This window comes from Mobula hypostoma, chromosome 1 (assembly GCF_963921235.1).
Source record: "Mobula hypostoma chromosome 1, sMobHyp1.1, whole genome shotgun sequence".
Lineage (NCBI taxonomy): Eukaryota > Metazoa > Chordata > Chondrichthyes > Myliobatiformes > Myliobatidae > Mobula > Mobula hypostoma.
The window spans coordinates 10,934,187-10,951,821 of record NC_086097.1 but is presented as its reverse complement, the minus strand read 5'-3'; the positions used below and the strand labels follow the sequence as shown (position 1 = coordinate 10,951,821).

At 43.0% G+C, this 17,635-nt stretch overlaps 1 protein-coding gene and 1 long non-coding RNA gene across 3 annotated transcripts in view; one reads left to right on the top strand and one right to left on the bottom strand.

Annotated features, from left to right (window-relative positions):
* Positions 1-16,095, bottom strand: part of LOC134344193 (protein sel-1 homolog 1-like) — a 54,738-nt gene extending 38,643 nt beyond the window's left edge. Inside the window, exons 1-3 of the mRNA XM_063043597.1 lie at positions 15,933-16,095; positions 3,751-3,785; positions 2,501-2,660 (exon numbers count right to left, since the gene is read on the bottom strand). Of these exons, the coding sequence (XP_062899667.1) occupies positions 2,501-2,660; positions 3,751-3,785; positions 15,933-16,017 (280 nt within the window). The 5' untranslated portion in view covers positions 16,018-16,095. The remainder of the gene's footprint in view (positions 1-2,500; positions 2,661-3,750; positions 3,786-15,932) is intronic.
* The window catches only part of LOC134344197 (uncharacterized), a 72,587-nt gene that overhangs the window by 15,030 nt on the left and 39,922 nt on the right, over positions 1-17,635 (top strand). The window contains exons 2-3 of one of the 2 annotated variants that reach the window (XR_010017391.1): positions 8,747-8,916; positions 16,106-16,257. This is a non-coding gene — a long non-coding RNA (uncharacterized LOC134344197). The remainder of the gene's footprint in view (positions 1-8,746; positions 8,917-16,105; positions 16,258-17,635) is intronic. The other variant, XR_010017395.1, reaches the window with a different exon arrangement.

Below are 17,635 nucleotides of genomic sequence, written 5' to 3'. Positions count from 1 at the left end.
AAAGGTGTACAAGATGAGAGGCATTGATCGTGTGGATAGTCAGAGGCTTCTTCCTAGGGCTGAAATGGCTAGCACGAGGGGGCACACTTATAAGGTGCTTGGAAGTAGGTACAGAGCAGATGTCGGGGTAAGTTGTTTTTTTTAATGCAAAGAGTGGTGAGTGCATGGAATGGGCTGCTGGCGACAGCGGTAGAGGTGGATACCATAGGGTATTTTAAGAGACTCCTGGACAGGTACATGGAGCTCAGAGGGCCATGTAACCCTAGATAATTTCTAAGGTAAGGACACAGCTTTGTGGGCCGAGGGGCCTACATTGTGCTGTAGGTTTTCTATGTTCTACTGACCTTGGAAGCAGTTGTGCTTTTTAGCTGTATCAGGCTGAAACGAGAATATTTAATTGTATCCATTGACAGTACAGCTGCTATTCGAGTTACCTAGGTGCCCCTCCAAACTGCATCTGCAACCCTCCAATCCTCTGGAACCTCTCCCATCCCCATTGATGATGCAAAGATCATTGCCAGAGGCTCAGCAATCTCCTCTCTCTCATCCGGTCCCAGTGACTTATCCAACTTGATGCTTTCCAAAAGCTTCAGCGCATCCTCTTTCTTAAAAGACGTATTGTATGACGTAGGTAATCATGCTGTTTCCATGACCATGATTGTTCTTGGCAAATTTTCCTACAGAAGTGAATTTCCATTTCCTGGGGAGTGTCTTTACAAGATGGATGACCCCAGCCATTATCAGACATCCCACCTCTCCTGGGAGTCTCCCACTTATTGATAGTGGCTTCCTGATGCACGGAAATTACATACAATATCCCGCAAATCGATTTTTTTTTGAGAGGGAGAGAGAGAGAGGGAGCATCCTGATTGGTCTCTCTTCATGCTAAGTAGACCTATCAGTTTTCTTTGTGGGCAGGCTTTACAGTCGACCTCGAAAATAATGACAGTGTTGCTCGCTGCACTGTTTGCAACAGTGACTTTTCTACTGCCCATGGTGGGTTAAAATGTAAAAGACATGTTGAGGTGAGTTTAACAGGTGTCATTCGTCCATTAGCATAGCTAACGTTATTTAAACTAGCTGGCTAGCTGCTCAGGAGCTACTCTATTGATGTCCTACGTGATGACGCCAAACTCTCTGTAGACTTGCTTAAAGTTGTAATAGAATAAACATACTATAATATAATATATGCACATATTTTAATGTCACATTTTCTGCATATACCCAACTTGGTTTACAGATTAGACAAAATCACTAGACAAAGTACACCCTTGGAGGTCAACCGGGGGGTGGGGGGGGGGGAAGAATATCGGGTTGCGGGGCTGCTACCTCCCTGAAATGGTGGTGCTACCTCCCTGAAATGAATTTTTGCAGGGTGGCATATCTGCATTATCAATACACTTCATAAATTGTTGCATAACCTGTACTTGTGATATGCACCAGCTGCTCATATGACCATTCACCACCTGCTTGCATGGCTTCATGTGACCCTGATCAGGCGCACTAAGCAGGTGCTACACCTTTGCCCAAGGGTGACCTGCAGGCTAGCAGACAGAAGGAGCGCCTTACACTTCCTTTGGTAAAGACTTATTTCCAACCCGTCATTCTAGCACTTCAGTACCTGCCTTTATTAGAATAATATCACTGCAGTACCAGTAACTCACTTTAATTATACATGGACCAAACATTCAAAAACTGAAGCCAAGCCAGCTACTTTCATGTGACCTACAGGCACAGCCTTGAGGTTGCCAATAAATAACTAGCAGGATTAATGGCAACATTCACCAAATGCTGGAGGAACTCAGTACATTAGGCAGCATCTGCAGTGCCCACCTCCTTAAAGCATTTGCAAAGCAAATCCAACAAACTGCTGTTGCATTTGGCTCAATACCAAAGAAACTCAGACGTTAGTGATAAGACCATTCAGCCCATCGAGTCTCCTCTGTTATTCCATCACAGCTGATCCTGGATCCCACTCAACCCCATACACGTGCCTTCTTCCCATATCCTTTGATGTCCTGTTCTGCTTAAACATACGCACAGACTTGGCCTGCACCGCAGTCTGTGGCACAGCATTTAACAGATTCACGACGCTGGCTAGAAAAAATTCCTCTTTACCTCTGTTCTGAAAGGTCACCCCTAATTTTGAGGCTGCGCCCTCTAGTTCTGGACACTCCCACCACAGGAAACGTCCTCTCCACATCGACCTTATCTAGTCCTTTCAACATTTAGTAGGTTTCAATGAGATTCCCAGGCATTCTTCTAAATTTCAGTGCCAAATGCTCCTCATATGTTAACCCCTTCATTCCCGGAATCATCTTCGTGAAGCTCTTCTGAACTCTTTCCAATAAGAACACATCTTTTTTGAGATATGGGGCCCAAATATGATGAGGGTAGGGCAGAAGGGGGATGAGTTGATTAGATACACAATGGCTGCTCTCCTTGATAACTTAATAAAATAAATTACGAAGTCAACTAAAACATGATTTTGGAGTCTTGCCTTTTTGAACATCTTTATCTGTGTTTACACTTTCTTCTTCAGAGGCAGCTTCATGTTCGTCAGGTTTACTTTCCTCGAAGTCTTCTGCGTCCATGATCTGCCCAGCAACAACTCTGGTTCCTGTTGGCTGATCTCTCATTTGATCACTGTGTTCATTTGGCTGAAAGGGAATATGCAAATTCATAATTCAATCACTGACAAACATTGCCTGTTTTTTTTTTAAATATAAAGTAAATGGCTGGAAGCAGAGAAGCCACCGCCCCAGAGAAGTCACGCTTCATCATCTGAACAAAAAGGTTCTACCTCAGTACTGCTTAGTGAAGATTAAATGCTGGCTCAGAAGTTATAGAATATTCTGAATACAAAGATATTTAAATTGAAGTGTTTGCAAAAGGAGTTGAATGGTGTTCACACAAAGTGCACAATTAAAATTGCAACACAAATTTAGAACTTGTCTAAAACCCAGTACATTCCAATGATCATGCCATCTCCTCCGAATTCAAAGGAAGGACATCAGCACTCCCTTCAAGAACAACATCCCCATCACTTGGAACCTACTTACATAGCCAGCTTTGGCATGCAGGTCAGTTTTTGTTATCCTATGGCTGACACCAAGCTCCCAAAACAGACCATTGCAAGCTCTGTCAAACAGACTACCACTTCGTCAGGGGAAATGATGGTCTCAAAGCCTTCCTGATAAAAATGAAACATCTCACTAACTTCTGAGAATCCTCCATCCAAGAGGTGACAGAAGAGTATTTGGGATGGCACAAGGAAATTTGATGTTTAAGGCAGGAGCTTCATGAACGCTCAGTGTAACTGCAAAGGTAGTGCACCATCTTATCCCATCAGGCACATGTCCCACATGTGGACAAGTGCGATATTAACCTGTCACCAGAGGATGCACACACAGATAAGTCAACCTCAATCCTGAGAGGCCACTTATGAAAACATTCCATTTATGGACCACTATGATCATTGCATCAACCAGATAAGATGTTTGGCACAATTTTGCTACCTCAACAGATATATTCAACCATCTTATATCCTATTCAACTCCTTTCCTCAAAGAAATATGAATTTATCTTCAAGTTAATGGTAAGTTTAAATATCTATACCATTTGCCTTAATTGCGTGAGATGGCTCATAACACTTTTACCATTCTGCATCAGGTATTTCTCACTCAGAACCATGCTATCAATCTAGCTCTCCTGCAGCTTCTTGGCATAGCAGGATAGATGGAAGCTTACCTTTGACTCCAGTGACTCATCAATTTCTTGCACATCTGGGGGAGAAAAGTAGATACACATTATAAACTTGGATTAAAAGCACAAGACAGTCACACTTCAAACATTTAAAACCTATGCAATGAAAAATGAATTAAAAAGTTTTTAGACACTGGAAAATAGTTATTCCTTAAACAAATGTCCACACAATACAGTGATTTGCCCATCAATGTTTGCCAAACCAAGTTAATGTTTACTTTTGCAGCAGAGAAATTTCTTGTAATCATTCAAAGCATCAAAAGCATCCAATAAACACCTCTGGGGGCAAGTATATTTTACAATTATACATATCGGTAAAAGTAGCCAGACTGTTAAAATATGGTGGAGTAAGAAACTATCTCATTCCACTTCTGTTTATGAAATAAATGTGACCTATACAATGATTTGAACTTTCAAGTATCACTCTTTTTACAACATAGGCTTTTCAGCCCATCAAGTTCATGCTCGTACAGAATCCCATTCTCTCTGCAAACTTACATTATCAAGAGAGCCTGTATGAGACAAAGTGCTGGGTGGATTATGGACTGTAGTTTTTGATGGACTCCAGATCAAGGTCTCGGGTGGTGGTGGTGGTGGTGGGGGTGGGGGTGGGGGAGTGCTTTTGCTAAGTGGGTCAGTGCTTCTGCTGGCTCCAGCGTGGGGGAAGGGGAGGGTCATTGCTTTTGCTTGTGCGTGGGAGGACTGCAGCATCTTTGGAACTCGAATGTTTCTCTCATTCGTTCTATGTGGTTTCTTATTGCATGGACGTCTGTGAAGAGTAAGATTTCAGGCTGCATACTGTATACATTCTTTGATAGTAACATGAACCACTTTGAACCATTTGAGTTGGAAGGAAAGGACAAAGATCCAAAGATAATATTGGAAAGCAAGATTTTACAACTGAATCTTCATGTTTTGTAAAACAATCCCAGAATAGAAACAAAGAAAACATACAGCACAATACAGACCCTTCGGCCCACAAAGCTATGCCAAACATGTCCTTAGCTTAAAACTGCCTAGGCTTACCCATAGCCCTCTATTTATCCAAGTTCCATGTATCCATCCAGGAGTCTCTTAAAAGACCCTGTTGTTTCTGCCTCCACCACCGTCGCCAGCAGCCCATTTCACCACTCTCTGCATAAAAAAACTTACACCTGACATCTACTTCCAAGCACCTTAAAACTATGCCCTCTCGTGCTAGCCATTTCAGCCCTGGGAAAAAGCTTCTGACTATCCAATTGATCAATGCTTCTCATTATCTAGTACACGTCTATCAGGTCACTTCTCATTCTCCATCGCTCCAAGGAGAAAAGGCCGAGTTTGCTCAAACTATTCTCATAAGGCATGCTCCCCAAGCACTGGTTGGACTCATTAAGAAACTCAAGGCAGTGTCCTGAAAATGCAATATTTACTTTTCATCTCATGATTCTTAAATATATAAAGCTCGACCACTTTACAAACACTGGGCATACCATGCTTCTGGAGCAAGACCAACATTTCCCAATGTTAACAAGAGTTAGAAGTAGTTGTCAGTTAACTAGTCTTGTTAACTATAAACTTATTGGCACTGAATGTGTTTCACAACCATCTCCATTCCAAGCTTCTAAGTCAAAGTAAATTTTATTATGAAAGTACATACATATGTCACCATATACAACCCTGAGATTCATTCCCCTATGGGCATACTCAGCAAATCTATAGAATAGTAACTGTAACAGGATCAATGAATGATCAGCCAGAGTGCAGAAGACATTGTGCAAACACAAATATAAATAAATAGCAATTAATAATGAGAACTGAGATAATGAGATAGAGTCCTTAAAGTGAGATCATTGGTTGTGAGAAAGATCTCAATGATGGGCAAGTGAGTGTAGTTATCCCCGTTTGTTCAAGAGCCTGATGGTTGAGGGGTAGTAATTGTTCTTGAACCTGGTGGTGAGAGTCCTGAGGCTACTGTACCTTCTACCTGATGGCAGCAGCAAGAAAAGAGCATGGTATCAGTGGTGAGGAACTTGGATGCTACTTTCCTACCACATCCCCCAAGTTACATTGCAGGAGGCAGGCAGCTGGGTGACTGTCAGAATGAATGGGAAGGTGAATAGGCAGTTAGCCCAGAGCACCTCAGTGGCCGTTCCCCTCAATAATCAGTATACTATTCTGATACTGTTGAGGGAAGATCTTTCCAGGGGAACGATGCCACGGAGACCAGGTTGCAGCACTGCGCAGAAGGCAAAGAGGGAGAAGGCGGGAGCAGTGGTGACAGGGGACTCAATAGGGGAACTGACAGGAGATTCAAATAGATGAACTGGACACCCAAATGGTATATTGCCTCCCAGGTGCCAGGGACATCATGGATCTTGTTCACAGCATTTTTGAGGAGAGGCAGAGCAGCCAGATGTCTTGGAACACATTGGTACCAATGACATTGGAAGGAAAAGCGAAGAGGTCCTGAAAAGAGAATTTAGAGAGCTAGGCAGAAAACGAGAAGCAGGACCTCCAGGGTAGTAATTTCTGGATTGCTGCCTCTGCCACGCGCCAGTGAAGGTACAAACAGGATGATTTGGCAGATTAATGTGTGGCTGAGAAGCTGGTGCAGGGAGCAGGGCTTCATATTCTTGAATCACTGGGATCTCTTCTGTGGGAGTATGATCCGTACAAATTGTTGCACCTGAACCCGAGGGGGACCAATATTCTCGTGGGCAGGTTTGTCACAGCTGTTGGAGAGGGTTTAAACTAATTTGGTAGGGGGATGGGAACCGGAGTGAAGGGTCTCAGGATAGGATGGGTGGTTAAAAAAAAACAAAGATAACATGCAGTCAGACCGTTGGGAATGGCAGGTAGATGATAGAACAAAATTACAGCCAGCATGGTGAATATCAGTGCACTAGGAATGCAGTATCAAAAAGGGTAGCAAATACAGTACTTAGTGTTATTATCGCAATGCATGGAGTACAAGAAATAAGGTGGATGGCTTGTTGCACTTTTATAGATCGTCGGTTATGATTTTGTGGCCATCACTGAATCGTGGTTGAAGGATGGTTGTAGTTGGGAGCTGAATGTCCAAGGTTACACATTGTATCAGAGGGATGGGAAGGTAGGCAGAGGGGGTGGTGTGGCTCTGTTGATAAGAAAATAATCAAATCATTAGAAAGATTGACATAGGATCAGATGATGTTGAATCCTTGTGGGTTGAGTTAAGAAACTGCAAGGGTAAAAGTACCCTGATGCCAATTATAAACAGGCCTCCAAACAGCAGCTGGGATGTGGACTACAGATTACAACAGGAAATAGAAAAGACATTTCAAAAGAGCAATGTTATGATAGTTAAGAAAGATTTTAACATGCAGGTAGATTGGAAAATCAGATTGGTAATGGATCTCGAGTGAATCTGATGAATGCCAACGAGGTTACTTTTTAGAGCAGTTTGTAATTGAGCCTACCAGAGCATCAGCTATATTGGATTCAGTGTTACGTAATGAGCCAGAGGCAATTAGGGTGCTTAAGGTAAAGGAATCCTTAGGAGACTGTGATCACAAGATGACTGAGTTCAACTTGAAATTTGATAGGGAGAAAGTAAGTCTGGCATAGCAGTACTTCAGTGGAGTCACGGTAAGAAAGAAGAGTTTGCCAAAGTTGGCTGCCAATGACTAGTGGTCTTCCGCAAGAGTCAGGGTTAGGATCACTTTGTTTTACGCTACATAACAATGATTTAAATGGCTTTGTTGCTAAATTTTCAGATTATACGAAAATTGGTGGATGAGCAGGCAGCACTGAGGAAACAGGAAAGCTGCAGAATTTAGACAGATTAGGAGAATGGGCAAGAAAGTGGCAGATGGAATACAATGTTGGAAAATGCAGTCATGTATTTTGGTAGTAGAAATAAATGTATAGATTATTTTCTAAATGGGGAGAAAATCCAAAAATCCGAGATGCAAAGAGACTAGAGATTCTTTGTGCAGAACACCCTAAATGTTAACTTACAGGTTGAGTTGGTGGTGTGGAAGGCAAATGCAATGTTATGACTCATTTCAAGAGATTTAGAATATAACAGTAGGGATGTTATGCCAAGGCTTTATAAGGTACTAGCGAGGCCTCATCTTGATATTGTGAACAGTCTGGATGCCTTATCTAAGAAAGATGTGCTGGCATTGAAGAGGGTTCAGAGGAAGCTCAGGTGGATGATTCCGTGAATGAAAGGGTTATCATACGAGTAACATTTGATGGCTCTGGGTCTGTACTCGCTGGAATTTAGAATGAAGAGGGGGAAATCTCACTGAAACCTTTCAAATATTGAAAGGCTGAGAGAGAGTAGATATGGACAGAATGCTTCCCATGGTAGAACAAGAGGGCACAGGCTCAGCAAAGAGAGGCGTCCATTTAAAACAGATGTGGAGAAATTTCTTTAGCCAAGGTGTGGTGAAATTGTGGAATTTGTACTTAAGGCAGAGATCGATAGGTTCTTGATTGGCAACCACAAAGGTTATGGGGAGAACGCTGGGGAGTGGGTCTGATGAGGGAGAAAAAAAAAGTTGAGCCATGATTGAATGGCAGAGCATACTCAAAGGGGCAAATGGCCGAATTCTGCTCCTATGTCTTATGGTCCTTCATGTAGATGTGCTTAGCGACTGGGAGCGCTTCACCCATGATGTACCAGGTTGAATTCACTACCTTTTGCAGGATTTCCTATTCAAAAGTATTGGCATTTTCATACCAGGCCCGAATGCAGCTAGTCAATACACTCTACACTACATCTACAGAAGTTTGCCAAAGTTTTTGATTTTATGCCACATCACCGTAGACTCCTAAGGAAGCAGGGGCTGGGCATGCTTTCTTTGCAAATGGACTTACATGCTGGGTCCAGAACAGTTTCTGAAATAGTAACACCCAGGAGCTTATTGGTTAGGTTTGAGGGGATGATGGTATTGAACGCTGAGCTATCGTCGATAAAGAGCATCCTGATGTACTCATGTTTTCTGCCCAGATGTTCCAGGATATAGTGAAGACCCAATGAGATTGCATCTGCTGCGGACCAGTTGCTCCAATAGGCAAATTGGAGTGGATCCAAGTCATCTCTCAGGCAGGAACTGATATATTTCATTACCAAGCACTCAAAATACCTCATCACTGTGGATGCAAGTTCTACTTTGTTAGGTAGAATATTTTTGTTTTCATTTAGTATGGTTGCACAAGATTAATTTTTGTTATTAAAAATTCAGTTAATCAACTTTACCTTTCAATGCAACAAAACAAATGCATGTTCACCATGGCGAATTCACTGTTGAGGCTTGGTACCACTTCCTTCTTAGAATGCTACCTCCTTTAAAGCATATTAAGCCAGTCTTCTAACAAGTAAGCAGGGCAGCAACCGATATAATTTTTTTGCTAAAAAATCAAGAGGCAGAATGATCTGTTCTTTTAAACCAGGGATTCCCAACTCGGGCTCCACAGACCCCTCAGTTAATCGTAGTGGCCCATGGCATAAAATAGGTTGGGAACCCATTTTAGAAAACTGCCAGCTAACTGTAACGTGCCAGTTAACACATCTACAGCACCAATGCATAAAATGAATCAAGAGGAACACAAAGCCAAATGCTAGTCAGTCATGGAACTCGTGTCTAGCAGAAAAACCTTGTCCAACAGGAAATGTGCACTCTGATTAGCTTTACCCTTACAGGCAGGAGCTAATTTTTCTTTTTGCTAGCATTACTAACAGTTTAAATTACTCATTGAGCCTACAATTATATTTAAATCCAACTGAACTATTCAAATGTTTACGATGAGACATTTAAATACAGTTAATGGTCTGACACCTGCAAACAGCTGATTGCAGGACAGCTAGAATGGCATAGTAGACAACACAAAATGCTGGAGGAACTCGGGCCAGGCAGCATTTACAGAGGGAAATGAACAATCAATGGTTTAGTCCCGGACCCTTCATCTGGACTTGGCAGGAAGGGAGCAGAAGCCAGAATACGACAGTAAGGAAAAGAACGGAGCATAATTTGTCAGGAAAAGGCAAGTCCAGCTCAGAGCGAAGCTATTGGTGGGATTGGGGAGATTAAAGAAAATTGCATGAGAACCTCAGAAGTGAAAGGAGAGAAAACCTGGGAAAAGAAAGAGAAGCAAATGGCTGGACAGTGAGTCTTATGGGAGACTACAGTAGACCATCGAATAAATGGAAGGAGATGGGGAACCAAAGGGAGGTGATGAACAGGTCGTGAGTGTGGAAAGGGGAAGAGGGGAGAGAAGGCTCCCAGGTTAATCAATCCCACGATCCACTAAAAGACAAGAATGGTCACAGGGAAAGCAGATTACAAATATAGGCAAAAGTTCGGATCAAGACTGAGCCAGCCTAAAATTGCCAAATTTCCAAGAATAGTATCTGGAGAGCAGGAATTGTATGCTTGCACAGTTCCTACTTCAGACTTTACAGCAGGGGTCCCCAACCTTTTCTGCACCGCGGACAATATTCTTGTGGACCGGCCGACTTGGGGGGGGGGGATGTTAATCATGACCGGAATATAGGTGATAGGTCACTTATAAGTGGCTAATACACTCAATTTCGTTTCTAAAGGGGTTTATCTAACAAATTTATTAAACACACAGCACATATTTTCCTCGCATGAATATAGTGATAAGTCAATTATAACAGTGGTTCCCAACCTCCGGGCCGCGGACTGATACATTGCCGTGAAGAATGCAGCAGTACAGCAGTGGCTGGAACGCACCCAGCACATCTTTAAGAAAAAGGCCAAAATAAGCAAGCTAATTGATTAGGTGCTGCCTAGTACATAAACATCGGACCAGATCAGAGGCGACGCGATCGGAGTTGATCTTTTTCCCGTGCTGACATGGAAGATTCACCGGAAACATTCACAAATGGGTCATGGACCCATTCCTTTGCACTTCTTGGGTCACTGATGACCTCACGTGCGTTAAAGTTCAACAGTGGGCGTGACAGGGAATGAGGAAAGGTGCAGCCGACTCATATAGTTTCATATCGCCAAATCATATCGTTTCCTCGTGGCCCGGTAGCACATGCTTTGCGGCCCAATGGTTGGGGACCACCGCTTTACAGTACTTGGTAGCACTGAACTTGCAGATGAGCTGTCATATTTCATAGGGGGTTGAGTCAAGGATTTTTTAAAAGTAAAATTACTTGCCTCACTAGAAGACCAATCATTTTAAAAAATGTAGGTAATGCATGCATTTGGCAGAGGCCTCACAGCAGAGGCCCTTTAGCAAAGCAACTTAATGTTCATGTGTTTGACACAATCGAACCCTTATTGCACCATTGCCTTAACTGACATGATACTTCCTTTTAGCTTTCTTTTCATTTCTGAGAATTTTGTTAGCTACAGTGATGCTCAGTTGAGTCCAGCTTTAAAATTCAGAAAATAGCGCTCACACACCAAAATCTAACAATCTAATTGCAAGAGAATACAGTAATATGATGGGTGGCAGGGTGGAGACACTTCACTACCAGAAGTATAAAGTGCTCCTTCCCTCCACTAGCCTGCAAGTCACCTTGCCCCCGCACCCCCCCACCAACGATCAGTGTCATGTAGAGCCATCACAAATCCTGGTTATGTGCCCACTGACGCCAAGCAGACAGTCTGAGATAATGGCTGGGGTTTCCACTTCTGTAGAATTCACCAAGAACAATCATGGTCAGAGCAGTACAAACAAGAGAAAATCTGCAGATGCTGGAAATCCAAGCAACACACACACACAAAATGCTGGAGGAACTCAGCTAGCCAGGCAGCATCCATGGGAAAAAAAAGTACAGTCGACGTTTCGGGACAACACGGCAGATAATGATGATGATAACGACAGCAATGAGTTTGGCATAGAAGGATAGTAGTTAGCATAATAGTTTACAGCGCCAGTGATCAAGGTTTAATTCCCACTGCTCTCTATAAAAGAGCTTCTATGCTGTCACTGTGACTGGCTGGATTTCCTCTGGATGCTCCAGTTTCCTCCCCTAACCTTATGATTACGGTTAGTTATGCTATGTTCACCATGCTTCCAACACCAACTTGCACCCAGCACACACTTGCAGTGTGCTGCTGCTTTTCTCTACATGTACACTGAAACATCCAAAATGTGGCAAATAATGTTCATCTTTATATTTAAGAATTCTAGACCAAATCATACTTTTGCTTTTTTTTAAAAAATTTATTGAGACACAGCACAGAATGTGCCCTTTGAGCCACGCTGCCCAGCAACTCCTGATTCAACCCCAGGCTAATCACAGGACAATGTACAATGATTAATTAACCCACCAAACAATATGTCTTCAGACTATGGGAGGAACCCAAAGCACCCAGAGGAAACCCACGTGGTCACAGGCAGAACATACAAACTCACTGCAGGCAGCGCCGGGAATGGAACCCAAGTTACTGGTACTGTAAAGCGTTGTGCTAACCATTACACTACCTTCAGTAACACTCATTTTTTCACTGTAACACCAATTAACAATCCAAAGGCAAACAAGATCGACTTGCATTGTACCAGGAATTTTAAAAAGGAAGCCAAAACAAGCTATGCAGTTACTATTAAATGCCATTGTAGTTTTAATAAAAAGCAGCATTTTTCCTGAAGGCAATCAGCTGTATTTTGCTAAAACTCCAAATAATTTTTTTAAAAAATTATTTCCACAGTAGATAATGAAACTTGCTGGAAACAAAGGAAAGAATGGGGAGACAAGGCAAAAAATTGAATGGTTGGGCAAAGCAAGCAGAGACTATTGAAATAGATGTTTGTTTGGCAAACTGAGTTACTAAATCCAACTCAACAACTGTGCTAGGAAATGAAAAGTAGTTCAACACTCAGTAGATGAACGATTCAGAGGCTGGGATTCCCGGAAAAAGACGACTCAGACCTCAGCTTTTCCACAGGTATGGATGACACTGTTAGACCGCCGATTCTGCATCCAAAAGACACAACACCTGCTTGGACTAAACAGCTGACTTGTTTCAGCATTTGAAGCTCAATTCTCTTGTGCACTGGCTCAGTGATTGAAATGTGTTATCTACATTAATTACTCAAAACCAGTGGTTCTACTGGAGAGTGGATAACAGGTACATGGGTCCATCTGTAATTTCCCATTGGTAAACATTGCATTAACTTTTCCTACTTTAACTAGAACCTCCTAACAGCGAGAATACCTTCTAAACAGGAATGCAAAGTTGTGCAATAGAAAAAAAATCCTTGTAGTTTTCAGATGTGATTTACATAACCCGCATTTGTGTTACCATATGAGAGTTTAATTTGGATGAGAATCCAGACTTCTGGATCATTGATCCAGGAAGATAACATTTCACAATTCAAGCAGCCAGGCTCAAATCCCCAGGACAGTCTATGCGTTCTCCCCGTGACTGCATGAGTTTCCTCCAGATGCTCCAGTTTCCTCCCACAGTTCAGAGACATACTGGTTAATAAGTTAATGGGTCACTGTAAATTGTCCCATAACAAGCCTAGGATTAAACCTGGACAGCATGTCTCAACGGGCCAGAAGGGCCAACTCTGTGCTACATCTCAATAGAATTTTGAAAAACGTGGTCAAGTCCATTATGGTGGCTTGGAACTTAATTTTAAAAACTATATTGTCAGTAACAGTAACTATAAAAGCATTTGATTACGTCAAATAATCACTCTAGTTCACTGGTGCCCTAGAAGAAAACTGTCATAGTTATCCAGTCTGGCCTACATGCAACTTCAGATCCACTGACTGACAGATGCATAACTAGCTGCTCAATTCAGGATCAAATAGGGAAAAACAAGGAATGCTGACACTATCCATTGCTCTGACACCACAAAAGGACAGTCCGAAACAAAAGCTGTACTGATTCATGGATACCATTCTTATTTCACAATCCACGTAAAGGGGCCAGTGACATTATGAAGGATCCCACACTCACAGCTTACAGCCTGTCCCACTCCGATTAGGAAGGAGGCTATGAAGCATCCACACCAGGACCACCAGAATCAAGAATAGTTACTTTCCCCAAACAGTAAGGCTGATCCAACACCACCACCCACTAACCCTCTTAAATGATCTTGAACAGGAATTTTTAAAAACAGACTGCAACTAAGTAGCTTCTGGGATAACCAGATCTATCAACTCGAATGAGTGATACATGTACAAACCTACGGACTAACATTATATATATAGTACTTGAAATTGGTATGCATTTGAAAAACCTACATGTGTAACATATGCCATTCTCTGACCACTGTTGTTTTGAGATTTTCTTGGCAGAGGGCATTTAATTTGGAATAAAAACAGTAAAGAACTAGACTATACTCTAATCTTAAAGTGGCACACCAAAACCAGAACAAAATTCACGTCCAGTAATCATTGTATTTTAAGATGCAATAAAGCAAATGTTTCCTATGGTGGGGAAGTCTAAGACCAGAGGACACAGCCTCAAAATAGAGGGACACAGATGAGAAATTTTATTAGCCAGCGAGAGATGAATCTGTGGAATCCATTGGCACAGGCAACTGTGGACGCCAAGTCGCTGGATATTTTTAAGACGTTGATAAATTCTTGATTAGTCAGGACATGAAGGAATACAGGAAGGCGGCAGGAGTTTGGGGCTGAGAGTCATGATGAAGGGACAGAGCAGACTCAATGGGCCAAATGGCCTAGTTCTGTGACTTTTCAGCTGCCCACTACTGTCCAATTCAAACCCAGAAAACCAGACTCTAGTGCCAAATCATAACAGCCAAAGAATAGCATGTTCAACCTATCAAACAGAGTTTCTGAATAGAACACATTCCAGAAATGAAGTGAGAAGTAAAAGTACAGATAGGATAACTGGGAAAATGCTGGAATATTTTAGTAAAATAATAGTGGCATTAATACTAAATGCATGTTCAAGCAAGGTAATAAAGAATAACTTTCTAAATGCTATGGATACAAAACTCTGGTGCGGTGCTACATTCATTCCACACTAACATATGGAAATGAATGTTGGACAATATCAAAGCAATACGTGGGAATCACAAACACCAGAAATCTGCAGATGCTGGAAATCTAAAGCAACACACAAAATGCAAAAGGAACTCAGCAGGCCAGGCAGCAGCTATGGAAAAGAGTAAACAGTTGCCTTTTCAGGCCAAGACCCTTCTTCAAGACTAGAGGGAAGGGGCGAACTACCTGAATAAAAGATGGAAGGAAGAGAAAGATGCTAGTTGGAATGTGAAAGGTGAAGCCAGGCGAGTGGGAAAGGTAAAAGGCTGAAGACAGCATCTGATAGAAGAGAGTGGATAATAGGAAAAAGGGAAGGAACCAGCGGGAAGCAAATGGCAGGTGAGAAGTAGTGAAAGATCAGAGTGGGGAATGGGTGGGAGGGAATTATTTTTGCTCACCGTAAGGAGAAGAATATAAATATCGTGGAAGGACAGAGAAACAAATGAGGAAGTGTTGCCATAAACCAGAATAAGAGAGCTGATAGCATCCATCAGGAAACGGCAGCTGGAATTTCTGGGACATGTACTGAGGAAAGAAAAGCTCGAACATCTTGTAGTGACGGAAAAAAAATTGATAGAATAAAAAGTCGCGGTTGACAGTGCATGACATTCATGGATGGGATGGACAGGCAAAAGTTTTTAAGAGTTTATTAGAACTTCTCAGATTAGACTAGACTGTCCCTATAATACGACAGGGTACATAATGATGAAGAGCAAAGGAAAACATTGCATGAAAAAGGAGACGTGCACGAGCAATATACAACTTAGGCCTGTACAGTGCTTGCTTACGAGGAGCAGGTGAGAAGGTGGAGCCAATGCCAAACTGAGCCATGATCTTAAAGAACGGCAGAACAGGATCAGAGTCCTAATTTCATTTCTTGCATTATGCTAGAAACATCCTTCCTCTTTCCACATCACTCCAAAACACATTTCCACTCCACTGCCGATGTGAGACGGGGTCCTGCATACACCACCCAGACACACTGACCGAGGTGGCACCAATCTGCCCCACACCAGCCGGTTAGCCCATACCACCAGCTGCAAGCCTCCCCATCACCCCTGTCAGGGTATGAAAGCGGCAGCCCAACCACCATTCGGATACGGCGGGCGCCTCTACGCGGGGCCTAGCACCAGGCTAGGCTTGTGATCAAGGCCACCCGCCTCCCTCCCGTCACCCAGGCACTCACCCCCTGAAACCGGCTTAAGCCTCGACACCAAGAGCAGCAGCCAGAAGCAGAGCATGCCTACTCGTTTCCTGGTCATCTCCCGCATCCACACCGCTACGACTCCACTTCACTCAAACTTCCGCCGCCATGAGCTCGTTGCACTCCTTTTAAATCCTTCTCAACTTCGTCAACAGCTCGACGACCAATCAGGAGGCCCCACACATCCCAGCGCCGGGAAAGTGAAGGGACGCCACGTATTCTTTCTACACGTCACATTGCGATTGGTCAATTGCGACGGCGTGGGGCGGGGCGCCGAATCCTCAGGGCCGCAGCACGGAGCTGAAAGGTCACGTGTTACGTCTCCGTATCTTATTTTGCTTGGGTGAGCGGGGTGGATGTACGCGCATGCGTAGAGGGATCGAATTGCGATGTGTTTTAATGGTGACCGACAATTCCCTTGGATATTGACAAAGCTAAATGCGTTCAACGGGTATATGTATGGGGAAAATAGTTTGTTTGAAAGGTTTGTCCAAGACGTAATAACATCATAATTCATTTCGTCAATTATTGCATCAATGAAAATCAGAAAGTATGTCTGAGAACATGAGAAATTACAAACAAGAGAATATTTGCTGATGCTGGAAATGTAAAGTAACACACACAAAATGCTGGAGGAACTCAGCAGGCCAGGCAGCATCAGCTGAAAAGTGTACAGGTATGACTTGCGGAGGGCTGTTTCAAGGGTGAAGAGACAATTTCGAAGGAGGTTGGAGGTGACATCGGGTGTAAGACATCTCTGGCAGGATTTGCAAGACATTACTTCCTACAAAGTGAAACCCAACAGCATGAATGGCAGCGATGCTTTACAACCAGATGAACTCAATGCCTTCTATGCCCGCTTTAAAAGGGAGAATATAACTGCAGCTGTGAAGATCACTGCTGCACCCGGTGACCCTGTGATCTCTCTCTCGGAGGCCGACGTTAGGCTGTCTTTAAAGATGGTGAACCCTAACAAGTCAGAAGGTCTCGACAGAGTACCTGGTAAGGCTCTGAATACTTGTGTCAGCCAACTAGCGGGAGTATTCAAGGACATTTTCAACCTCTCACTGCTATGGGCGGAAGTTCCCACTTGCTTCAAAAAGCCAATAATTATACCAGTGCCTTAAGAAGAATAGTGTGAGCTGCCTTAATGACTATTGTCCTGTAGCACTCACATCGACAATGATAAAATGCGTTGAGAGGTTGGTCATGACTAGACTGAACTCCTGCTTCAGCAAGGACCTGAACCCACTGCAATTTGCCTTTTGCCACAATAGGTCAACAGCAGACACCATCTCAATGGCTCTTCACATGGCCTTAGACCACCTGGACAACACAAACACCTATGTCAGGATGCTGTTCATCGACTATAGCTCAACATTTAACATCATCATTCCCACAATCCTGATTGATAAGTAACTGAAACTGGGCCTCTGTACCTCCCTCTGCAATTGAACCCTTGACTTCCTAACCGAAAGGCCACAATCTGTGTGGGTTGGTGATAATATCTCCTCCTCGCTGACGATCAATACTGGCGCATTTCAGGGGTGTGTGCTTAGCCCACTGCTCTACTCTCTGTATACCTATGACTGTGTGGCTAGGCATAGCTCAAGTACTGTCTATAAATTTGTTGATGATGCAACCTTGTTGGTAGAATCTCAGACGGAGACGAGAGGGTGTACAGG